The sequence below is a fragment of the Larimichthys crocea genome, chromosome III (genome assembly GCF_000972845.2).
Source record: "Larimichthys crocea isolate SSNF chromosome III, L_crocea_2.0, whole genome shotgun sequence".
NCBI classification, from domain to species: domain Eukaryota; kingdom Metazoa; phylum Chordata; class Actinopteri; family Sciaenidae; genus Larimichthys; species Larimichthys crocea.
Window position 1 is genome coordinate 12170904 of NC_040013.1, and position 27029 is coordinate 12197932.

Sequence of the window (27029 nt, forward strand, 5' to 3'; positions counted from 1 at the left end):
GAGTAAGCAACATGTTGTCAGGCCAGAGGTCGTGTTTAGAAGGAAATTGAGCCATCACATGAGCCTGTTTTAACCAGTCACATGCAGTGATGTTTAGTGACGTCATATCTCACCTTATTTATTTATATCTAGACATAAATAATGACTCTTGTTATAGTGAGTGCTGCTTGTATTAGAATAATAAATAAGCACTTGGGGCAGATTTCAGGATGGCAGCTGATGACATGAGGAAGAGTGTAGGGCATCTTATAACTAAATAATGACGGTGGATTTATTCACTCAGTGGGGATTTAAAATATAGAGCCAAGAGCAGTTTCCTGTACTGCTGGCTAATGGCTAAGCAGTGACTCAGCAGTTACAACTGAATGGCACAAAGCTAGCATAATTGCTGAAGGCATGTACTCCAAGCTCTCTACCATGATGATTCCAGCTTTGTATTGTAGGGTGTGTTTTGCAAAGCACTGCTTTGATATCTGATTTATGAGGTGGTTTGTTGTTTTGGTGCACAAGTATGAGCATGTGTAAGGTTGTTTATTACCTTCCCATATTTGTGTAACATTCATGTGGCATTTACAGTTACAGTTTAATAAACTCTTATCTCTCTTTATATAAAAAAGTAATCAAAAATTAACCAAAAGAGTATTGATGGAATAGACTGTATTTCTCAGTATACACAATCACAGCCTGACTGGATCTGAATGCTGCTACAGTTCTTAGTAGTTTCTACTAGTAGTATTTTTACATTCATGCTTCTATGAATGTCTCGGTTAAACATTTGCATGAGAAATATGAGGCATCGATAACCGACTATTACCAAATGATCTTTATAAAACTAGTTTTTATTGTTAAGATTTGGTACAATTAGGAATTGAGACATAAAAATAGGGAAATAATGTTTGGGTTGTTTCTGGGGTTCTACTTAGTGTAATGCCTAATAAAAAACACTTGTTTTAGTGTGTATGAACAGACCTGCATGTTAACAACAACATTAACAACCATATGCTTATAAACAGCTGGTATTATACTTTTAGGGGAATGAACATTTCAGAATAGGCATCCTGAGCACAGTTGTGTGTAGTGTGTGCATATCGCATCGATTGCAGTGTCTGAGCATGGGCCTCTGTTCTGCCAATAGCAGCGCTCTGTGACATCGTGGAATGACCAGCTGTCTGCCTGCCAGTCCAGACTCTTAACTCTGTCACCCTACCCTCGTCTCAGGCCTCATGACAGCGACCCAGTTCTCACAGATGCCCAGCAGTCACCATGGCCCTCTGCCACACCTTACCCGGATGTCCGACCCCCGACCCCTCCCCCATCCTTGCTCCTAGACCGGGAACTCCAAGAAGCCTTCCAGGAATGTGAAGAGCAAATGGCCTCACTGGGCATACTGAATTCCACAGAGCCACCCAGCACCATGTCTGAGACGGTTAATGATGTAGGGAAAAAAACTGGAGAAGTGATGGTTAATAAGTGCAATGAGTCATCGCCTCTGCCTCCAATCGTAGTCCAACCAGGACATAGCAACGGGGGCCATGGAAACAAGAGTACACACGGAAACAGTAAGGCAGCAAACAGTCAGAAGGATATAGTTGTGTTTAGTTTTAGGAGTTACATACTGGGTGCTGAGAATAGTGACGGGCCAGCAGAGATGGAGAGTGAAATTAAAGCTAAACAGAGCCTGGATAAATGTCTAGAGATCAAACCAGAAAAAAAAACAGAGATAGATGAGCAAAAGGAAACACCCACACATACGCAATTAGAAACAGCAACAAATTCATTTAAAGAAACTCAGAAAGACGTTGCATTCACTGAGCAGAGCGACAATCGTAGAGAGGAACATGTTGACTCTAATGCAGCTACTGAGGAAAATGGCATTATTGGACGTAAGACACTAATTAAGGAGGAAGATACAAAGGCAATAACAGAGACTGTAGACATAAAGGAAGAAAATTATAGTGATGAGTCTAGTATTAACATTTGTATAGCTGAAACTGTAAAGAAAGATGATTCAGTATGTGAAACACTGGACTGTAGTAATCTTCAGTTAGAAGATGAAGATGCATTTTCAGAGATGCAGTCAGAGACACAGATGGGAGCAAACAGTCACACTGAGGAGGGCCGGGAGTCAAAAACAGACAAATGGATGAATTTGCCAAGTGACAAAGAGGCTGAGCAAGACAAAAAGGCACAGAGGAAAGAAAAAAAGAAACAAAGGAAGAAGAAAAAGAACACAGAGGCTGAACAGAAAGGAAAGACAGAAAAGCAACCTGACAATGATTTACAGGTGCTATCACTTATGAATGCGGGGAATCACACAGATTATGTGGCAAATGTAGAATCAGTGTCTCAGGGAGATACTCAGGCTGTGATATTAGGGGAACAGCCAGATAATGGATTTGACGACAAGCAACATCTGAGTCCCGGGGGAAAACCCAGCTCCAGTCCTCCACTATCATCCTCTCCAAGCAGGCTGGATCATTTTACAGACTTGGCCTGTTCGCCTGTGTCCAGCCAAAATCTTTCACAGCCTCATCAATCAAATAATCACAGCCATGTGGATACCCCATGTGGCACGGATCACTGTTCAGATGATAGCCCACAGCGGGAGCAACATGCAACCGGGGGTGTCATCAACAACCAAAATACACCCATGACATGTGTCCAAACTACAGTTATCAATCCAGCTGCTTCTGCTGATAAGAGTTCAGATGCACAAACACAAGAGGGTATAGTTGCCTCAGAAGGAGTGATACTCACACAGGAAAATCGAAGCCCACTCTCCAACAGTCGAACTTGTGTAGGAGAGAGTGGCGTGGAGAGTGCCCTTGAAGAGGCTTTAGTGGTGGTTGCTGCGTTGCCACTGACAACACCCACGATGCCAGAAGTGATAGAAAGCAAGGGAGAGGGAGAAAGCGTGAGGCGTGATTCATTGGAGAGACTAGCTACTGTAGCAATCGTAATTGAGAGTGAGAAAGCAGTAGGAGAGAAGCATTCGGGAGGAATAGAAAAGTGCCTCAGCTCTGCAGAGGGAGTGAAAGAAGGACTCCTGGACAGCCTTCCTCAGCTCTCATTAATCTGTTCACAGGAAAAACGCTCACTTGCATTCTCAGCCAAAGAGGGACAGACTGCATCTGAAGAAAGCTGCAGCAGTAAAATGCCACACAACTCGGCTGAGACTGAAATGAAGGGACCGGGAGAGGCAACCGTTCGCAGTGCAGACACAGAGATCTCGCCAGCTGAAGAGGGAGCCAGAGAAAATGAGCCACTCCGGTTAGAAGCCTATATCAATACATCTCCCCTTGGACTACTCACTGGTCCTGATTGTCAGGATCACAGTGCTGCGGGATTGGAGGGAGCAGGAGAGGGAGGAGGAGGAAGAGGAGGAGGAGGGGGAGAGGAGGTGGAAAAGAAAGGAGGGCTGGCTAGAGAGCACAGTTCATTCAGCCAGCCAGAAGGCTCTGCTAGTGGGGTGTCATCAGCCGAGACTGAGACGTGTCCGCCCATCGATGTTGCCGAGTCACAGCTGAAGTCACAGGGCTGGAGTGAGCCTATTGCTACCATCACTGAGAGCATCTGTACTGAAAAGGACCTTCTCTCTCACCCCTGCCAGGAGCAGCATGGCGCAGCATTTTCACCTCTCTCCACTCTTCCTGAGCAGAGCTCCAGCAATACAATCGGAGTGGTAAGGGCTGATCTGAAACTGAATTTGATTTCAGACGAAGCACTGTCTTTGGGACACACTTTGGAACAATCCAGCACAGAGACAAAGGGAATCAACAGCCAAGTCTTCCTGTCTTTAAACTCACCTCAGCCTTTGACTACTTCGCAACAAATCCCAGCCGAGCAACAAGTGAGCAACTATCAACAGGTCCAACCTGAAAGTAGCACATCAGAAGCCAGGACAGCCCAAAGTGCATCTGAGTTCCAAGTCCAAGCCCAGCCTCAGAGCAATAGAGGTAACCCTGCAATGTCTGAAGTGGGTGTGTACGTGTGTGACAGCAGTGTACGAAACAACAGAGTTCACTTTGCGGACACTGTGAAACAAGAGGGCAGTTCCTCTGTGGATCTCAGGAACATGTCGATGACGACCATGGACTGCGCCTCTTTGCCTCCATTAACTGTACATGAGAGTTTGCACCATCCTGTTGTCGAAGCCAGCTACACCTTCCCAGACTTCCTCAACTCAAAGAAGCCAGAAATCCTCACAAATGCAGCTCCTACAAAGGACGGACCAGCAAAATGCCCAGCTGACTTAACAAAGCCCCAGAAAGATGTCCAGTTGGATAAAGGAGACACGGTGACTAAAGCTATTAAGGAAAACATCAACATAGATGAGTCAGCTACCTTGGAAACAAACACTGTGGATTTACAGTCAGTGACCAAGCAGCCTCCTTGTCCTACTGAGAAGAATCAGACTGGTAATGAAGAATGTTTTGACCTTTTACAAACAGCACAAAGTGCCATCTCTAATTCTGATCATCTAACAGTTGAACAAGTGACAGCAAAGGAGATAAAGCAAGTAGAGGTGGAGAGCACTGCTGTAAACCTTTGTTTGTCAAAAGAAAAAGAGATAGTTAAGTCACAAGTTGAGTCTTGCCAGCCTCAGGAGACACCTTTAATAAGTCATGCTACTGTCATTGTTGAAGAAAAAGAAGGTAACCAACCAACTTCCTTATGTTCAGTGTTGCCAGCTGGCGATGTTACCTGCAAGCCTTTAAAAGATGTCACTGAGTTACCTGTTGAGCAGCTCTCTACTGACCTCGACACCAGTTCAAAACCTGAAACTGTGACCTTGACCTGCACAGCCTCTCTTCAGGCGAAGCCTAGTGACCCCAGTTGTCAGCCTCCCGCCCAATCCGATCAAGCACCTCCTTGTGGAGCAGTTACCACAGATCCCGTGAAGGCTAGTGAAGGGTCCACAATACCCTCTGTTGATTTGACAAAGGATGAATCAATTCCAGAAGTGACAGCGCCTGACCAGTCAATTCCTGTTATCGAGCAATGTGCCAGTAATCCTACTTTCACGCTGCTGCCTCCTGGCCCAATGTTGAGTCACTTGGAGTTCATTACTGACTGTGATATCTCGCTTCCTGAGCAGACAGATAACCGCAGTGCTGACGGTGACAGCACCAAAGTCTCTGGGGAAGCAGAAATGACACAGATGTCTTTAGTACAGGAGGCAAAGGACAGTGAATTTAATGTTAAAGCAGATGAGACTTGTCCAAAACTGGAGGACAGAAATGATGCTATGGAATCTGATGCTGAACGTACAAATTCTGCGGTCAATAATGTAAATATTCCATTTTCACAAGAGAAAAATTTGTCTCCTCCATTTCAGCCTGGTGGTGCATTATGTGTACCGGCAAAGGGTGGATCTAATAATATAATTTCTCTATCTCACACCGAGCCAGACTCCACTGGCAATAAACCTGGAGTTTTTGAAGCATCCATTAAGGATGACCTCAATAATGTCAGCTGTCCACTCAGCTCTGATCTGCCTACCAACAAGGCATATGATGAAATTAAACGAGACAATGTAAAAGAGAAACACAAGATTGGAGATCAAACCTTTGCGCTGTTTGAAAAGGAAAAGAAACAAATTGAAGAGCCAACAATGGATAATAAAAAGGAAACAGCAGACAGCAGCAAGCTGCAGACAGGGGAGACAGTGACAACACCACAGCAGAGTAATGGGCTAGATAAAGTGGCTGTAGAGGAAATCGGAGACCTGCAGCCACCACATGAACATAAAGTACAAAAGACTGAATTACCAATAGGAGATAAGAAGGAAGGAGAAAAGAAAAGTGGTATTGCATCTAAAAGCCTGAAAGAGACAACTGCCTTATCGTCTGACAGACCTGTCGGGTCATCTGAGGACATGCTAAGTGCTGAGGTAGAGTCTGGTAGTGAACTTCAGACTGTTTATGACCTGAGTTTGCGCCAAACTACGACAGCAACACTGGAACGCAGCTTTGACAGTGACACGGCACCAGATTTAAGTGTGGCTCTTAGCCAATCACAGTCCACAACAGATCCAAAGTGTTTTGCTCAGCAACAGGAGCAACAGCAGCAACGTCTGGGATCCAGACATCCCACAGAGGAATTGTCAGGTGGCTGTCTAGAGGGGGAAGAAAAGACTAATAGTCAGGTCAGGCAGACCCAAGCACTGGTTTCAGATGTACAAGTGGTAGCAGAGGAAGGAGATGGCTCTGTTGGGAGTTTGTGTCAGTCAGGAAGCAGGGATGACTTGACAGGTGATGACAGCAGTGCCAATGAACGAGTGATAGGTCTAGAAAAAGGCGAGGGAGATGGAGAACGAGCTGCACCGGGAGCTGACAGGGTTTATGTGCTGTCTCACCTTGCCAATGATTTAAATGAGAGTGGAAGGGCTGCTGAGAGAAATGCCTCAGCGGACACGGGGATAGTAACAGTGTGCTCTCATGTAGGTGAGAAAAGACAGGGGATGGATGAGGATAAAAGCCCCAGGTTAGGGATAGTTGGGTCAGCTACAGATTTAATGCTAGACAGTGATCTGCATGGTAAAGGTCAGAAAAAAAGCAATCTATCAGCTGCCTGTCAAGACCAACATGGAGAACCTGAGACCTTAAAAAACATTGCTGTGCCTGTTAAGTCTGCATTGCAGGAATGTGAGACATCACCTTTCCCAAACTCTGTTTCAAAGGTCAGTACAGATAGTGTTGACATTCATACAAACATTTTTCCGAAAGCAAACCAGGCTGAAGAAATTCATACAAAAACATCGAGTACTCTGCCAGATCCTGTTGGGCAACCAGAAACTGTGGAAATGGATTTCAGTTCTGTCACGGCTGTGAAAAGCAAAGGTAGTGATATTCAGGATACAGTGTGCAACTCTCTTGAGCTACAAAGCTCCAATATAACCTCAGCCACACAAGGCAGGCCAGTAGCACAAACAGCCATAAAAGGCTCTGATGTAGAGGAGATCATAAAGGGAGATAAAGCAGCTTTGGTCGAAGAGAAAGCTAGCAGCCAGGGGAAGGGACAAAATGAGACAAAAGAGCCAAACAATGAAACAACGGAAAAACAGAGGGTCGTAAATCTAAGCAGGAGTGCTAACAACAGTGGCTTGGAATCAATTAACGTTTCAGACATCTGTGAAAGTGGCCTGTTACACAGCAGCACCGAGACTACTGTTTGTCACTCTGAGGGGAACAATGGTTTTTCAAAGGCAACAGAAAATGACATTGATATAACTCCTGGCGTTACCATAGTCCCATCTGTTATTTCTGCAAAATGCCCAGAAGATTCTGCACTGACTGCTCCCACAGCCCCTACCCAGACCGAGAAACCACATGATCAGATGCCCCAAGATGACATTTTGATCAACCCCATCGCTGCTGCCTCCCAGTTTGAGGGGAGATCACTTGAAAAAGCTCCTACCTGCATCTCACCTGTTGAACAAGTGTCTGTGAATACAGAGGCTGCCGATGTGTCAGAGGGTCCAGCCCGAGAGCCAGATACAGACTGGATAAGAGCACTAAAAGAAGCTGCATCCCATTCTCAGAGTAAAGAAAAGAATACAGTGGAAACCTCAAGGTAAACACAAAAGCATGTGTGTGTTATTAAAAATTATTATATGAGAAAATGTCTTAAGAGATTAGAGGAGCACACAGGGTGATTAAACCATGATGAGGGCAATAAATGTCTTGTGTCGACACAGGTTAGTGGAGGTCATCACAGGCTCCCCCCTTAGTGTGTTACACAAAGTAGCATGTTAGCATGCTGTCACATGTCATCTGCTCAAGTACATCACGGACACAAAGAGAAAAGCACATGTGCAGCCTGTTTTGGGTTTGTGTCACCAGCCTCAACAATCTGAGCTACGACTAAAGCTAAACAGACAAATCTGTTCATTTATATGAATATTTCCATGGGTTGTAAGCATGTTCTCTCAGTTGTTGAATATTCGTAGCTTTCTGCAGTTTCTGGACTAGTTTGGAGTGATATTACAGAGAGCAGTGTGACAATGAATATGAATGAGGAGGTAAACACAGAGCTGCACTTTGTGTTGACTCGAGCTTGGGTCAGATGACTCTGCCTGTTGAAGTCTAATGGAAGTAATGCAGGCCTTTATATTCAAAGGATGACATCAGCTGTGACATCGTTCCTGTTCTCCAGGGCAAGAATGAGTCTTTTCTCACATTACTCAACAACAACAACAACAACAACAACACACACATACCTACAGTAAACACACACACAAGCACACACACACCCATGTTGCGACACAAGCCCCAAGCCCCAATACCCACACAAACACACACATTTGTCATTACTTGTGCATGTGCTGTAAACTAAACAACAAATCCCCCAACCCCCTTCTTCTCTTGCATTGTTTTTCCAGACCCCTCCCATCTCTGGAGTCCCCTCAACTAGAGTTTCTTACTCCGACTGAGGAGATAGCTGCTCCTCTGAAACAGGAGGAGATCCCATCACTGGAGCAAGCAGCAGAGAAGGCAACAGAGATACCACCTCGAAATCTTGTGACGAAGCCAGTGGATCTTCCTGAGCCTTTAAAGAAGACTGCAGATCTCCTAGATCCAACACAGTCAACAGTAGAGCACCGAGAACCAACACAGAGCACAAAAGTAGAGCTCCCAGAGGAAACGAAGAAAGTAGAGCTCCCAGAACCAACCAAGAAAGAAGAAGAGCGTCCAGAAGAGCTTCCTGAACCAAAAAGACAGCCAGTAGCTTCTTCAGAATTAACAGAGGAGCCAGCCAAGCTCCTAGAACCAACAAAAAGCACATTACAGCTCCCAGAACCACTGAAAAATGAAGAACCAGGACCAACAAAAACAACAACAGAGTCTGTAGAACCAGAGAAGAAGCTGCCAGAGGAGCCAGTGGAGAAACCCGAGGAGCCATTTAAAGTGCCAGCTGAGAAAACTGCTGAAACAATCCAGGATCCTGTTGAGGAGCTACAGGACAGCTGGTGAGTATATTTGTAAAACGTTTAGATTAATACACAATCATTTGCATTTGACAGTGATATTGGTTAATCTTTACATCTCAGAATCATTTTGGTTTTCATGAATATGATCTGTGGGCTGTGTAATTTTCATTGACAGATCATTTGTCTGTGTGATATGGGGCAGGTTATGAACTGATGTCTACAGTTTCCAGTGAAAGCCTACTTTACCAGTTTGAATAAATCATGAAGTAATGTCTCCCTTTAAGACTGTTGCCAAGGGACTGTTGTCTTTTAGGGTCTGGATTTAAAAAAACATGTCCTCGTAATCCTCAATTGACTAAAGTCTAAGGATTGTAGCCTTTTACCATTAAGAACAACAGGTTTATGGGGAAAGTGGCAATTTTGTGGTTGTCTGGTTTTCCAACAGGAAACCAGAATGATCAGAATGATTTGTATGTGACCTTTTAGACCTGGTAGTTTTCTTAAAATCATAACTTTTCCATCACATTGATGTATCCGAGACATTTTATTACAGCTAACTTATTTGTAAAACGGGGACTCCCAGTGGGGCATGTGCTTTACAGCTCAGCAGCTCTGCCTGTCACACGTTTAAAATGGATTTCCATGCGCACAGATAGTCCCCTTGGTGGCTTTGTTTGGCTTTCAGACACCTCGAGGGCGTCAAGTCAGTTCAACAGTCTCTCATTGGATGAATGACTCTCACATATTTATGCTGCTTGATGTAATGGCAGTGAACCCTTTATGTTGTTAAAGCTCCTGACTAAGTTAAATACACATAGTAAAATAGTGTGACGTTTACTTTCGACCTCCACGTGAGCAGTATTTATTTAAGCTTTTTCTAGCTCTAGCTAGACTAACTTTCCTTGTATGTCGTTATTTTACTGAAAAACTTGTTGGAGCGTTCATGGTGTATAAGTATATATTGTATATATATATATATATATATATATATATATATATATATATTCACTCAGCTTTAGCTTTAGATAACTTCCTCAGTTATCTCTTTTATTTGTCACTCTCTCCTGACTCCTCTCCTGCTGTTTGCTGCGTGCCCAGGAGTCATCCCACATGCCAGAGTAGCACTTGCCGCCTGTCAGTCACAACACTTGTCTCATCACTGCTGTTGGAGACATAAAGGTTTGTTCAGAGTAGGGGAGGAGTAGAGGAGGAGTGATAGTGCTATTTCTACTATAGGATTCATCAATAGATAAAGTTACACTTGCATATGTGTGGCAGGGACAAAAATGTGACTGCATGGTCGATGATGTGTGTATGTGTGTGTGCATGTGTTTTTCTCCCCGCCCTCCCAGAGGCTGTCCTAGCTGTCTGTCCTGCTCAGTCTGTGCGGCTTTGTGAACTGAAGCCTGTAGTGGGAGGAATTTGGGCAGGCACTCCAGCCCCACTGAAGTCATTTGCACAGACCAGACAGAGTGGAACAAAAGCCAGAGTTCAGAGAAACAGTTGAGCATGTGCTGCGGCATGAGTGTGTATGACAGAGTCAGTCAGAGTCACAGACGGCGGAAAGGACTGGGACGTACACTTACTGTCTGTGGTGTTTTGGAGTGCTGCAGCAAAAATCTTTTCCATCACTTGGAGTAGTTAGATCTGAAGTTGTATGATGGATTCCTCCATGGCTGAAATCTGGGTGAGTTGACAAGTAGCTGCCCTATATTTTTGTGTCTGTGTCTTCAGTAGGTGTGTGCTTGTGTTTAAATCCCTTCAGGTAGATGCAGCAGATGGTCAGTAGGTAACTAGTGCTAATTACGCTCTGCTTCTGCTGACCTCACCAGATGGGCTAAGGGGAGGGACAAACAGAAAGATGAAGAGACAGAAGGTGGAAACGAAGGAGCAAAGTTGCGAAATGTTGTATGTTGTACTTTAAAAAATGTAACAGGTTAGAGCATGTTGTGCCTTCCCTCCCCTACTTGATGTGGAGGCTGCATGTCTTCCAAAAATCTTGTTGGCATGGTAGACTCTTAAAATTACCAAAATTGGCTTAAAAGTTCTATGAAAAATATTTCTTCTGAAAACACAATTAGTTACAATAAAAACATTTTTTTGTAAAGCCAAATATACTCATGGGAATGTCTGTGAATCTTTAGCTTGGTATGTTTGGATAGTTCTCATCCATCTTTCTGGAGTAAAAAGGAAGTAGGATGTGTTATAGCCCACACTGTACTGTAAATAGATTAGTTGCCATGGTGATGGTAAATTCATATGACTTTGCTGGCGCAAGTGAAGTGGATAATCTCGTGTCTGTCATTTATTCGACCACACTAGACTGCCTTTAAATGATAATCCTGTCTAATCTCAGTAGTGGCAGTGGAGAACTGGTGGCTAATTTTTGGAGTATGCTGTTTTAATACACAGTGTGGTCTGTGTGTGTGAGCGTCGGGGCAGTATGAACTAGCTGCTGGTTGCAGAACAGAAATGGTCCTCCCATCATTACAGCGTTAACAGAAACACTTCTCAGTACCTTCAGCTGGTTTTGTTTACGACCTTCTGTTTATCATTAAACACCCTGCCTGGACTTGCTGTCTTTCGTGTCCAGCTGGTTCCCGTAGATTACACTAAATGTGTATGCCCTGAGTACAGTACAGGCAAAGTCAGCTTTGTTTACTTAATACTCACTAATGAAAGTGGACATTAGAAAATCGAGTATTGTTATCTAGACTGTGATAGAAAATGACTACTATGTTTTGCTTGACCGGCTTTGTAAAATCTGGATTCTGGATTTCAGAACTGCTTATGAGCTGCCCTTGAGTAACGCCCTGCAAACTGCTGAATTACCAACAATAAAAAACTGTACTGGATGGCCTCCAGGTGTTAATGCCAAGAGTAAAACCACACTGACGTGTAGAGCACATGTGCCCTCTCTAACTTGTTGCATTCATCCTGTTTTGGTAATGAAGCTTCTTGCTTGTTCATACGCATCATATCTTGAAGAAGGGCCAAGTTGGAAAGGTCCAGCTGTTAATCTGAGTGTCAGCTGATATTATCTCTACATAAAGGCCACTGAACTAGTAAACACTCCACACTCCCCTAGTGTCCAGAGTAATCTTATTATCTGTGATCTGTCTCTAGCCTGATTTGTTTTTCTTTATGCTGCAGAGCAGCTTTTGTCCATCATTGGAGGCCGCAGCGAGTCGTATGACAGTTTGCTCAGACTATGTTGTGACTTGGTTGTTTCTATTTCCAGGCTGCATGTGCCAAGTTGGCCACAGATGCTGACATATGTATAGCTTTAGCCTGTGGGTGTAAGGCATTGACTGAGGATTTGTAATGAGAGGAATGGGACCATATAAAAATTCAGATATGGAATTATAGGACATTTTCTCATCATACAACCATCCTGCACCACTTCTACAATTCTTTACTTTTCTAATGTAATGACAGAAAGCAGACCCGTGCTAGATGTAAACTTTTACTTGCTACGCCCTTAAGAAAAGCACACGCCCTCATTAAATGTTATTAAGCTGTGACTTTACTGGAGAGAGAGAGAGAGAGAGATGAAGAATAACAGCTCATTTTCAGTATGAAATGAGCTGGAAGAGACATTAGGAAAGCGCAGCTCAGCAGACAAGTTGACTTTGAATACCATGAGTGTGCTTTAGCTGATGGAGGTATTGTAAATGTCTACTCTGCAGAAGAAGCTACTGGGGGTATTTTTAGAGCTAAACAGGAGGCATGCCCCAAGTGGGGAACAGCTGCATGGGCGTCCATCGCATTGCCTGTCAGATTAGAGAAGCCTACTGCTCCTGATAAGACGGGCCTGGATCTAGGCCAAATCCACTCCACCAGGTGGCCAATGATGACAGAGCCAGACACCCTCAGACAGACAACTTCATCACAGAGGGCAGAGAGAGGTTTACATGTAAGGGGACTGAAGAGAGCAGGTACATGTGATTTAAATGAAGCGTTCTTAGAATGGTCGACGTGAGCACTTTAATTTTCAAGTCACCACTGGGTTTAGGTGACTGCACAGAGCTCAGTCCGACATATTTCTCTGCTCTGAGGTAAGTCTCCATCATGGTTCATTCATATAGAGGAAAATAGAGTCTGTCTTCAGATGAAATGAGGTTTTCGCCATACTTGGCCTTCTCGTTTTGTACTGTCTGTTGATGTTTTGCGTTCCTTCCCCTACAGGCCCTCCCACGCTGAGCAGGCAGAGAGAGGTGACCGTGATCCTTCCTCTCTCCCGCCTCCTACTTCCGAATACCACTTCCTGCCTGCCCTCCCTCCTCACCTCCACGACACCACCGAGTTCCCCACTCCTCCTCCCACACCCCCGGGGAGGCACACACCTGAAGCTGTACCTACCCCACCTGCATCTCCCCATCTCCCTCCACCCCCTCCTCCTCATACAGCCCTTGCCCCATCCCCTGTACCTTCTACTAACCAGCGTGAGGACCACTGCCCTGCTTCTGCACCCTGTCACCCCCCTTTAAGGTATGAACTCTACCTGACTGTCACTGTTCCTGAACCTATTCATTTGACCATTTCACTGAAACACTCATCCTTTTTGTTTGGTTGTGTTTAAAAAAAACATAATGAATTGTGAGTTGTGCTTTGTGCCTCTGCTCTGCTAGGTTAGTAAAACATTTCAGTAGATGTATCCAGTGTTGACACTAGTCCCTTTAGCCTGCTTGAAGAAAAGTAGCCCTGTCCTTATCCTTTCAACCCCAGTTCAGGTCAGCATTAAATCGACATCTGGCGCGCTGAATTACCTTGTTGATGTCGATTCTCAGAGCTCCTGAACAGAGAGAGGAACCCGTGTAAATGCAGTCATCCATGCTGCTTAAATTAATAGTTTGATCTGTTTTTTTTCTTGCATGAAAAGGGTAACAAGGTTGATATAATTCTCCATTTACATGGTAAATATGTAACTGAGGCGGGCAGGTAGTTAGCTTAGCTTAGCTTAGCTTATCTTAGCTTAGCATAAAAAAACTGGAAACAGAGGCTCTGTCCAAAAAACAAACAAACAAACAAACAAACAAACAAACAAACAAAAACAAAAAACAGACGAAATCTGCCTACCTCTATGTGCTGGACGATTTCTTGGCTGGTTGCAGTAACGTCTCTGCTGCTCTTCTCTTACACACACAACATAATGTGTTAATTTGTGAGCTTTATCTGTGCTGGTAAGTGGATTTTGGACCAGGCTAGCTGTTTCCCTCTGTTTCCAGTCTTTGTGCTAAGCTAACCAGCTGCTGGCTCGTGCTTCATATTTAGCGTATTGAGATGAGAGTGGTATCGACCTCAGCCTATTAAATGTATTTAAACTCTTCCTATAAGGAACTGACAGCGTTCACCATAGACAGATACATCACATACAGCATTGTTGCATTTTTTGTGAAATCCAGAGCAACTGTCTGCAACTAATTATAACTGCTATGCACATCTACCACATGAACTCATAGGAAACAAGATTTGCTAATGTATGGACTTAGAGGTCATGGAAACTCAAACACATACTGTATAATTGTGGCTTGTTAATGGTGCATACAGCAAAGGCATCAGGGTAAAATGCTCATGTGTGGATCTTTTGAACATTACAGGATAAAGTAGTAGCCTTTTCACAATTAGCCCACAATGCTCCATCACAACCACTTGGTTTATTATGGCTCATTTCTTGCCATTTGAGCTGGGTGTGTACCGCCTTAGTTATGGCATGAACACAATAATTTTCATTCACAGCGCTGATTAGATTTAAATGCTCCTCTTCCATTATTTTGCTATCAGCACAGCTTCCCCACTGATAATGCTTAACATTCCTCTGCAGTCCTTCCTGGCTTTGCAATTTATTTCATAGACTTGTAAGAGGGAATGACTCAGCCACTTTCACAGTGTACTGTTGTTTACAGCCAGCAGAGGGTGTTTTCCCTTCACAGAGTCCAGTGTTCATGTTTTACTGCCAGCCTGTGTCTGCACTCTGCACTCTGCTGTCTGAATGCTGCAGGTATATGAAAGAAAAACACACCATATTCCATGTATGTCACTATGCATCAACGTCAAACAGAAAAAATCTATTGTACTCTACTAGTCTATATTCATGTGTGGAATTATACAAATGTGCTCATGACTTGATCATATCTACCTGTCTAAACAACTCCCTTGCTCAGAGAAGACCAGATTTTGAGACAGCTATGTTAGTGTAGTGTTGTTATATTATTTATAATATCAAAGAGGATAGCAGTGGTGCACCAACACAATAATATGGTCTAAATATTCTCACTGGATAGCACAGATTGTCTCTTTTGCCTGCAGACACACAGAGGTACAGCTCTGCTAACATATGTGCAGGTATATGTATCGGTATATGTAACTATACTCAAACATTCAAACATCAATCTTCTACTGGGAATAAAGTGATGATGTATCAATCCCTGCAGGGACAAAGCAACTCCCTCAGAGGTGCTAGACATTAAATAATTGGCCTGCGTCATCCAAAACTGAACAGATTTTATCTTTTACTGCATGAGTAATAATTAAATCCTTCTGTGGAAAAAAAAAGCAAATTAAGGCAGGCTTCCGTTTTGGAAAAAATACTAATTAAAAATAATCAATCTTTCAGTGACTCCCACACATTTTTATATACAGACTTTATGTCATGAAGACAAATCCCTGACAGTTGAAAAGTAAGGCGTGCCTTGTTTTTTTGTCTCCCATGTCTTCTTAATTCGGGATTTTTCTAGTAACTATTTTTCTTCTCTTTGAGGCTGTGCAGAAAGCTAGATAGAGCAGCTTACCTTTATTTACCTGTATTTGTTAAATAGTTGTACTCCTCATTATTTCCCACATCACATATTTGCAATTGAGATGGGTTGATGGGTATCTGAGCCTTTGTTTCATCGGATATATCTTTGTGAGGTTCCCCTGATTACTCCACTGATTGCTTTTGTCACCGACTTTCATGATACAAAGAGAATGCTACTGATCCTCGAAATATGCAGACAGATGAGGTCTGAGAGTGGATGTTTTGCAGACACAGCCTCTGGAAATTAGTCCCATGAGTGACTGTTTACAGGAGCGATGCAGCCTTTCCTTGGCAGGTGAGAAACGAAGCTCCAGGCTCTTACCCTGCATGATCAGCAGAAGGAACAGAGGAGCAGAGTATCCTGTCACAAATATCTAAAACCAGGATTCCCCAAAACACATCTTTCTTGGCACTTGCAGAGTTGCTTTGTTAGTTGAAGAAGGTGGCCCACTTTGTCGTAACTGTGTCAGCAGTGATGTTTGACTTAAATATAGCAACAGTAATTTCATGTTTTACTAAAAGTCTATATCCTATATATAACTGTGTTTGACTTTCAGAAATAGAACCACATTTTCAGTTTAGCCTCAGGACTTTTTGACATGTATTGTATATTATTTGGTGTTGTTCTCGTCAGAAACTTTCTCAGACTTTTTACTGGATTTTTCATGAACCATTGAGTTTTGGCTCTGATCAGCCACACTGTCATTGTGTGTCTTTCATTTTCTATTTTGTTATCACACTAAGTCAGCACCTATAATTTGCTGTAGAACTTGGTCCCCTCTTTTGTGGTCTATACTGAGGTTTGTTTTTTTTTTTTTCTTGCTCAGGGTTGTTTGAATAATCTTGGATCTTTGAGGTTTTCTGTGCCGAAGGGGCACAGTGTTTGTTCTCCTTGAGTAATATAAGCCTTTGGCAATCTTTGAGACCGGACCCATCAAAATCTTAAATTGAAACTCTTCCATTCAATATTCAGTTTGTCACTATCTCTGACTAGCATTTTCAAGACCAACGACAAAAAGCTACTAAAAATCACCCTTTCTATAAATAATGTTTTGGAACCAAAGCTCATTTCACAGGTACGTTGAGATTTTTTCCACTCCCATGTTCTGAACTAAAAAATGTTTTACAAACCTTCCCACTAAGCTTCAACTCACACCCATGAAACCACAATTTGTTCTGCACCATTGCAATCTGTGTAGAGGTATGTGCTATTACATTGAAACCCTCTTGTAGGCTAGGCATGTGGATCGCAGTGACCCTGATTTCTCTTGAGCACCGTTATGAATCTTTCAGAAAAAAACTGCCACATCCACATCTTCCAGTGCCTGAGTTTGTTAAATTTTTTATCTCTGCTTTTTCTTCAGGCCAGAGTCTTAAATTAGCAACACAGAGAAGATGTTTGTCGGCCATTCAATAAAATAGGAAGTTGCACTTTGCATATACATGCTTTGCTGCCCTAGACACATCTTTGAACTGGTAGGAGGTTGTGGAGTAGCAGCAGCAATCAATATTTTGCTTTAGCAGGGGGCTGTGTTGGGAGTTGTGAGTGGGCAGCATTTTTACTTGTCCCCTCGGGGTGTGACTCATCGACCAACAGGCCCATCCGACACTGGATCACATTAAAATTCCTTGTGAACATCAGTTAATGGACTTCATGTTTACATGCAAACACTCCCCTTTTTCAAATGTGGTGTTAGGTTGGATACAGGGTTTTATGTTCTACATTTCATTCAGTGTTTTTAGTTCCCATAGGCAAAGATACGACACCTGAAACCTACAGCAAAAGTTTGTGTAAGTACAAGTGCTTCAGGCTGGGATTGCTATTGTAGTGAGCCCCACTTTCCCATGACTGCACAATAGATTTATTCTTCTCATATTCCCCACGCCTCTCTTTCCCATTGCTCCTTGACAATCAATGGGAAATTTGTAGAACCTGTTCCTGCTCCTCTTTCCATCCCACAGGACAGATACTCCGTGTGTGTCACACACAGATGACTAAAAGAATAGAGAAGCTGGAAGTCACGTCGAGACAGAATATCGTTAATGCAATTCAAGGTTTGATGAGAGTGCCAGTAAATTAGATCACCAACCCGGCCTGCTGCCCAGGGACTCAACACAAAGACCAAATTAATTTAGAAATGTAGACAGTCTTAAGCTGGGCACTGTCTGTACAGCAAAGAGAGAGAGATATCGAATAGATCTGATATATCTATCGATAGAGAGCGAGAGAGTATATATATTATATATCTAGTAATATCTATATTAACCTTCCGTGTGAAGATAGATCAGCTAGAAATAAATATAGATATTATTTAATATAATATATTGTATTATATATATTTATTGGATGCCGAAAAGATAATCTGACATGATATTCTTGTTTTTTTTCTTGGTTGCTGGTACAGAGTTTGAAAGGAAGAGAATATAATAGAGTCAAAGTTGAAGAATACACACACATACTCGTCTATTGTTTACCTCAGGCATCGCTCTGGTTGGCCACGTTGAGTGCTGGAAGCTTCCATTGTGTGAAAAGGAGGCAAAAAAACACCCAGTCATTTTCACGATACAACTCACCGTGTGAGAGAGGGGCATCATGGCGAGAGAAAGGCAGAGTGGAGATGTATGGTTTCTGTGAGAGGGATGGTCAGAGTGGAAAGAATGAAGGAGAAAACGCCTGTTAATCAGAGGGGTTCTGGGGGTCTGCTATTGTTTGGCTCCCCTGCATAGGACGAGAAAAAGCTGCTTGTCTTTTTAAAGGCACAGGAGGCTGGAGTCAGGGGAGAGAGTGCAGGAGTGAGGGGGGAGGAGGCAGTGAGAGCAGCAACACAGCTCAGCGATATCAGCAGCCAAACAGGAGGTACTTCAGACACTCATGCAAGACAGCAAGAAAGCAGGATTATTGTTTTGTCCTGTTGGTTTTGGATTATTTTCTTCCAGACATTTTGCTGTTGGAGATTTTACTCCTCCCCGTGTTGCATCATTTTACCACCAGATGAGAAGCAGGAATATCCACAATCCGTAGAGGAGCAGAGGCTCAGGGATGCCGTGCATAAAGTCAGGAGCCCTGAATCATCCACTGCTTTCCTCCTGATGCGCGCAGGACTCGCTCATCCTCTGCACTGCAGCACAGTAAGCTCAGCCAGTGCTCACCTCCTCTGCAAGGATCAGGGAGAAAGGAGAAGGCGTTTTTGTGGGGAGAGCAGGTGGATGTGGAGGGTGGCTGGAGAACAGGAGCAGGCAGGGGGGGGCAGAGGGGGCAGAGCTAGCCGAGGATGGGAGCCAACGAGTCCATGGAGCAAGGACAGACCCCCTGTCCCTCTCAAGAACACATGTGAGTTTGACTTAACCTGCGTTCCTGCTCAGTGTTCAGAGTTGTGACAAAACAGATGAAAATGAAGGCAATCACTTTATTTAAAAGCTGCACATCTGGAGTACAGCTCCAGCTGCTTCTGCTTTGCAGTTATATGTTGTTCTTTATTTATTCATGGCTTCAAAGTGGCCTCCTGTGTGACATAAATGTTCATTGTGGGTGCAGGGTGATTTATTTTGCAGAATCCCATCACGTATAAGTAATATTATGGGTATGCTTGATGTTTACTGCTGCCGAATGAAGCCTGACAAACACCTCTGTGAGACATTGTGTTCTGTTACATCCCTCAGCTTTTGATCAGTTTTTTTCCTTCAATCCATGTTTTGAGCCATAAAGCCTTCATCATCACACTGTAAAATCCAAGTGATGAGCGTGTCATCACTGTTATTGTTTGGTTTTGTGATGTAAATAAGGATGAGAGATTTGGCGCATGTGCGCAGGCACATGTGCTTCAGCGTGTCTCGACTACAGTACAGTATGTGTGAATCACAATAGTGCTACAGGAGAGCCTATGGGAACCAGAATTAGGCAATGAGTGCAGTAGGTGCCTCTGGGAGGCTGGTGGGGTGATGTTTTGTTTCGTGTGAAGGAGGACGAGACTGACGCGCTGGGAGCAGGAGCTGGTGACGCTGTTGAAATAGAACACGCTGGAAGAAGATAACTCAGGAATATCAGTGGATGAGACAAAGCGTGAGTTAGAGAGGGAGAGAGAGGGAGCAAGAGTGCTCCACTTTGCTGTCTTTTATTTATATCTCAGACACACGACTGCACAGGGGAACAAGAAGCTGGGGAAAAACAGAGGAGAGGGATAAGGGAAATGGAGTGGATGCATCTGTGTATGTGTCATCTGTAATTTAGAAATGAATGATTTATAGGATGAAGCAGTTTTCAGACCTCAGAGGGCTTTTATAAAAATACCAGCAGGAAAGTATGTGCTCTTACTAAAGGACGGTTGAGATAGTAGCTGTTTTTACCTACAGGTGTGCAGAATAAGAAGCACTGTGTCCACCATCCAGACCATTACAAGTAGGATTTTTACTGAGTTCACTCCCTGTCAAAAGCATTCACACATCAAAGCACTGTAGGGCTCTAATATGGAAGTGTTAAGTGTTGGTCATGGACTGAATTATTGTAATGCTCAAGGGACTGCTTATTTTATTATTTATTAGGTTGTGTTGTTGTCTCCTTCTCCTTCTGAATCTGAATGAACCTAGCATCTCATCTCATCATCAAAATGGAGAAATATTTAACCCCCTCCTTGCTGCTCTGACTCACAGCCCTGGCCTGTTGTTGTATAATGTGCCATCTGCTTGCAGTCAAAGTCTCAGATTAGGCTAGATGAGGTATTACACATATAGATTATCGTAGTCTGACACCCTTTTTTTTCTCAGTCTTTGTTTTTGAGACCGAGCGGCTTTTCTTGGACAAAGGGAGAGCAAATTCAGAGGGGGGTGGGAGGTTTGTCCTGATTGGAGCTGACATCAAAAACTGCAAGACATCCGCGGTTGGAGAAAAACGCTCTTCTCTGTTTATATGACCTGCAGAAGGTGCAGAGTGATTCTCCATGAAGATTTCCTGAGGTTGAAGAATCATTTGCAGAGGACAGAGCTGCTTTGTACTCTTTTCTCATCTAGACGTCACTCCCTGTCCACCACATAACATCTGTATGGAAACTGGAGAGGCTCTTGTGAAATGAAAATAGGTTGTTGTGGTGTTTCTTATGGTGTACAGTGGATATGATGTAATGCTTTATATCCAGACGCTCATTCACCAGGGGGATAAAGGCACAGGAGCTCCCTCTGTTGGACTCATTATTTCTACCTTAGAGGAGTCACCATAGACTGCATACAATAAAGGACAGACACAGATTAACTCCTGTTTTATTATTATATGATTTGACTCACTTTCGTTATTATATTAGTCAGTCCCTGTCACAAAACCATGACGATAAAATCTAATTTAACTGATACAGTTTATTCATTCATCATTGATTTGTTACTGGCATTTGGTAATGGAGAGTACCTGATAGATTTATAGTGTATTGAACTGCCCCATAGTGCACTTTATCTAAGCTGCTGGTATTTATCTTTTTGTCAGACAGACAGATTGTTTAATTCCCCTAAATGGACATCACAACCTGATACTTCAAAACAGTCAAGAGGGAAGGGATGGCTAAGAAAACATGGAAAGTGAAAGATAATATGTGTCCAAATAGAGAGGGTGTTAGCAGAGAGGTGACAGGGGGAGTATGCAGCACTGAGGCTAATCACACAGCTGCTTGGAGACCAGCAGCCAGCAGCCTGCCTCCATTCATCCCTCCCTTCGTCTTCTTTTTTCCACCAGCTTTCATCTAATCCCAGTTGCCACTTATCACTCCTTAATGGTGACATCACATTTAGCCTCATTCGTTTTGAAGAATATGTATATGTCGGACAGACAGGTGGTGTTAGGTTTATGTGTCGGTGTAGCTCGGTTTCGCCCTCTCCCCCCAGGGCTGGGGATGGCGCTCCCTCCAGCTGTTTAGACAGGCTGAGTTAGAGCTGGCTGGAAGCAGAGACACGTCTGGCTGTCTGAGATGCAGCGTCTCTGTGCCTCGTCCTGCAGAGTTTCTATCTCCAGGCAGTCATCTCAGCCTGTGAAAGGCTGCTATTAACTGCTGCTCTCTTTGTTTCTATTCATTACCATACCCTGACTGCTCACCCACATGCTGCTTTTCCCTTATGTTTTGTCTGCAGCTAGGTAACATAAGAAGTCCTAAAGATTAAAGCATTCAGCTTATTAATTACTTTCATTACAGCACCCCTTTCAGTGTATGATTTCATGTCTATTAGATGCCTTTTATTTAAATGTGATGATCAATATTAAACATACTGGGAGGAATAGAAGTATAGAATAAACAAAAAATGATGCTGCTTTTCCAACCACTTCATGGGCTGTGAGCAGCACGATGCTGATGCAGCAGCTCATAAATCTGCGATGTGCCTTTATTTTCTATATTATGTAAAACAGCTAACTAGACCTTGATGCTCAGGCAAGCCTCAGTTGTGTGTGTGTGTGTGTGTGTGTGTGTGTGTTGGACTGTGTGCATCCAGCCATTCTGTTTTTACTTCCGCTGTGGTGGAACATATGGCGGCAACAGCCTCCAGTTACCATAGCAACACAGTGTTTGCAGTCACATGAAAAACATCCTCTGCAAGGACATAATCAGGACACTGAAATGAGCCCTAATTACCATATTGTTTCATTGTTTTCAGTTTTATTTCCATTTATTCTCAAAGAAGCAGCTTTTATGCACTAAAGCTAAACATCAAATCAAAATGTATTATAGGTCTTTGTGGATGAATTTGTCCATGTATTAAACTTGGTGTGGTATATACATACATTACACTCTGTATTTGGGGCCTGTCCTTGGAGCTGTCTGCATCACTGCCTGTCTGACCATCTGACACTATGATCCTGGTTCCCAGTGACTGATCCAGATGGATTTCCAGGCAGACCAGTCTTATCCTGCTGGGACACACTGGGCCCTCACAGAGATTACAGCTCGGCCATGTGCTGTCTCATTTTGAATCACACACCCCTGAAAGTAATGAAGTTGTTTTTGAGGTTTTTGATCTGAAGAAGAGTCAGACTTATGTATAAAAAGGTGATAAATAGGTAACACTTTTCATTTAGTTTGTTAATGTAGTACATTGCACTGTAAGAAGAATGTGTTACTCCTGCCATATTGCTGGCTAAGTGGAGCCTCCATCTCTTCTGTCATTTGACCCCAGGGATAGTGAACATATTGACTATGACAGCAAAAGATATTCATCACCAGGCTTCTCAAAACATTCATGTCTCAGCTCAGATTTTTTCTTGCATTGGCCATATTGATGGTTAGGTGGTGTTTCAGGCCCTTATGTATTTCATGCTTCAGGCTTTTATTTGATCCATGTTTCCATGTGTCTGTGATGAAGGACCCCCACAGGATTCTCAATATCTTCAGCAATGCCTCGAGGTGAAGCCCTATAGACTGGACAGATCAATATAGTGTATAGACTTGAAGGTGTCATATAACCGTGAGTGTCCTCATCTCTTCTCCTGTCTCCCGTCTATGCTCTTGTATTTGTGTGTGTTGGTGGTCCAGAGTAATGGCACAGTTTGCTTTAGGCGTTGCATTTTTCATTACTGTTTTATATTGTTATTGTGAAAGACTCATTTAATTTTACTGCCCTGGAATGTGTTGGAGAAGCAAATAATATCTTTTTATCAGTAGTTATCAAAAGACATGTGTGTGTAGAACAAAATCTGGGTGTGTCTTTGCATTGACTAAAAAGTATGTCAATTGTCTTAATGCATTCAGGCAGAAATGACACTAGGACCGAGATAAAGAGACAAAATATATCAGATGCAATGGTGATGCAGGAACTAGCTTTATCAGAACAGGTTTAGCTGGTGGGAAATAGATTTCCTTTTCTTCTGTGTGGATACAGCAAGAGAGAGAGAGAGGTAGAGGGAGTGAGGAAGGTAGAGGGATGAAGGCTAGGAGAGAGGGAGGGAGGGGAGAGAGTGCCAGAATATACAGCATGCAGGCGGTGGGCTTCTGCAGCCGGTCTCATTTAGATTGGGAGGCATCATTTTCTACCTGAGAGGGGTGAAGACGGACTGATATGGCTACAGATGACAAAGAGGAGCAACGTGAAAGGACTGAGATTGTAAGATTGGAAACAAAGAGAGGATATTAAACTGTAGAGAAAAAGAGAGAAGGCAGAGGAAACATTGGATCTGGTGGTCTTAGTCATTACCAGAGGAAGAGGCGGTGGGCGTCTACTGTGTGTCAGACAGCAGCATTGTGGTGCGGAGAGGTGCAGCCCGCCGGCAGCCATGGCAGTGAGTGCGTGGCAGGCTCTGTCTCCACTGCAGTGGGCTCGCTGGGGATGGGACACACTGCTAGGAGGGGCAGGAGATGGGGACAGCCCAGGCTCAGATCCGGCTTTTGGGCTCCTACGGCGTCTCTCCTGGGGCTCACGTCATGACAACATGATCAGGGCTGCTGAGGGGCCGGTCAGACAGAGGTGAGACAGGACGGGAGGCTGGGGCCACAAACCGTAAGACAATACATTGATTAATGGAACATGGACCTTGGAAGTCAGGTTGTCTGGTGAGCTTGGCTATGTGGATGTGTGAATGGTGCTGAGGAAGACCAATCAATATTACTTATGCTTAGGATGACAACATTGTGATTTTTTATTTACAGCCTTTTGCTATGCAGAAATTGATCATTCTGTTTTTGGCTGAGTGCTCCCTCAGTCTATTTCATAGCGGTGATCTCGGGGTGGTCTTGTGTGTGTATGGGTGTTGCATGTGTGTCGAGGTGGGGTAATTCTGTGTCTCAGAGGTGCCATTATCTGTCACCTCACTGCAGATTCAGAGTTTCATTTGTAGCCATAAAGGTTTATATGAAATGAAAACAGAAACACACACCAGCCTGGGGATTTTTAAAACGCATACACCCCTCAGGAAATAGCACTCCTACATGAAACCCACATAAAATACTGCTCCTACTGAATCTGTATATATATATTTTTTATATAATCTGTATATTTGCACTATAAATCCCACTGATAATATCAGAACTGCTTACTTGGGAAATAAATGTATGCTGTGTCTGAAGGAGAGAGGTTTAACTCACCCTCACATGATGTCAATGTCAGTTATCCTGATACGGTCACTACAGTCATTACAGTTAAAGTAAACAGTCTGATGAACAGCAGTGTTGACTTAATGTGTTTTTATCTTTTGTTGTAGGAGCTCAGATTCTGATGGAGCATTTGAAACCCCTGAATCCACAACTCCAGTGAAAGCCGTTTCTCCTACAGAACCCCAAACTCAGCAACTACTGTCCGATAACAAAGGTATTCTTCTTCTTCTTCTTCTTCTTCTTCTTCTTCTTCTTCTTCTCCTTCTTCTTCTCCTTCTTCTTCTCCTTCTCCTTATAATAATAATTAATACTAATACTAATACTATCATTCCTAATTAACAAAAAAATTAATATTTTTAAAGGGATTATTCCATGATGTGTGCTTAGCTCTTACACAGTGAGGACCCTCTGTTACATCATAAAGAAGCAGGTGAAAGAAAGTCTTGTTGCACCATCTAGTGGAAGAAAGCCATATTTCCCATCTAACTTCGTTGCTGTTTGCTGAGACAAGCATCTCCACTGCATAAAACTGAACCTTTTAGGATATCTAGGAAAGGCTGACCAATCAGTTCATTCTCTCTGGTGTGGTTATTTTTTGTATGGCTTTCTGTCCAACCGAGAGGTTCTTCTTGAATTATTTATAGCACATTCATCTCTGTAATTGGATGTGTCAGAAAACAGCTGCAGCTTTTATCTCCATGCAGGCTTCCTTGATTGCACCAGCATCTCACCCCACAGCAGCTAAAATACATAATAATCCAAATTTCATTTCACTTTGATTGTGCCTTTTAGCGGCTGAATTAAACCTGTCTTTCCATGTTTTGCAGTAACAGATCCCTCAGTCAGTGATTCCATCCCTGACTTGACTTCAGCTGATGCACCACGCCGCTCCCCGTCTATTGTTTTTGATGAGGACAAGCCCATTGCAGCCAGTGGCACCTACAATATTGAGATTTTGGCTACAGATTCAACAAGTCATACTCTGACCCGTTCACTCAGCCTCCAGGGAGGAGAATTAGACACTACTGGCCTGTCAGACGGTTCAGCAGCCGGAGGTTTCCGTCCACATTCTGAATCCTTCAGTGTGGGCACTGAGAGTGCACCAGGGACACTCCACAGGCCGAAGAAAGTCCGTCCTGGGTCTGTGAAGAAGAAGCCTCTTCTTAGACAAAACTCCAACCCAGAGAGTGCAAGGCCAGCCTCATCTAGCAGCACTCCAGAGATCAAGAAAAGGGCAAAGCCACGTACTGCTAATCCACTCCAGGCTCAGGAGGAAGCAGAGGGAGGATCTACAACCCCGAGTCCTGGAGGAACCCTCCGAAGGACCAGGAAGAGCCGCGTGGAGACTCCTCCTCCTCTGCTAGAGGAGACCAATCATACCAGCCCAGAGGAGAGTGTTGCCATCCCAGCCCTACCCTTGTGCCACGAGGAGACCCCTGTTTGTGGTAGTCCAACAGGCAAAGACGAATCGCCCATCCCCCCTAGTTCCTCCTACAAATGGGATCCGGATAACTTTGAGAACATAGACCCTTTCAACACTGGAGGTAGTAAAATTGCCAATTCCCCTGTTCTGGATCGTAAAGGTCCTGTGTGTGCTCCAATTGCCACTCCTCCAGAGAGTGCCTGTCTCTCTGCTGTGGAGCCGTGTCCTCCAGCTCCTCTTGTAGAGGAAATAACCAACCCGGAAGAGCAACCCATTATACCCAAACGTCAGTCAGTAAGGCTGGAGTTTGACTACTCTGAGGAGAGCAGTGAGGCATCACACCAGGCCTCTCCCCCACCCAAGAAAGTGGGCAAGAAGCCCGGTGGCAAGATGCCTCTCAGGAAACCAAAGCTGGGTATCAAGAAGGCCCCTCCAGCACAGACGGAGCAGCTGGACAATGATCCTCCATCAACCCAAAATGGCAATGCAGAGGAAATCCCTGTTCATAAAGCATCTTACAACTTTGAACCTGACAAGTGGGATGATCCGAACTTCAATCCATTTACTTCTAAAAAAGCGATCTCCAACTCACCCAAACTTCCCAGGCCATCTTATACCTTTGACCCCAGTAACTTAGATGACTCCATAGACCCTTTCAAATCCTCCAATAAGATGGCCAACTCACCTCCTAAGGCCTCTGCCTCCTTTGAACTGTCATCCAATGACTATGACAATGAGAATGACAATGATAACATTGGGGAACTGGAGGACCAAAACCAGAACAAACCTACGAAGAAGAAGAAAACTCCTATCAAATCGTAA

At 43.6% G+C, this 27029-nt stretch overlaps 1 protein-coding gene across 6 annotated transcripts in view; it reads left to right on the forward strand.

Moving 5' to 3' along the window:
* tacc2 (transforming, acidic coiled-coil containing protein 2) overlaps positions 1–27029 on the forward strand; it is a 49362-nt gene that overhangs the window by 10403 nt on the left and 11930 nt on the right. For 2 of the 6 annotated variants that reach the window (XM_019266260.2, XM_027276809.1), the window contains 5 exons: positions 1219–7575; positions 8384–8971; positions 13121–13423; positions 24892–24998; positions 25612–27025. In XM_019266260.2, coding sequence (XP_019121805.2) covers positions 1219–7575; positions 8384–8971; positions 13121–13423; positions 24892–24998; positions 25612–27025 — 8769 coding nt within the window. Of the gene's footprint in view, positions 1–1218; positions 7576–8383; positions 8972–13120; positions 13424–18495; positions 19063–23635; positions 24159–24891; positions 24999–25611; positions 27026–27029 lie in introns of those variants that run through there. The other 4 variants (XM_027276814.1, XM_027276818.1, XM_019266269.2 and 1 more) reach the window with 4 other exon arrangements.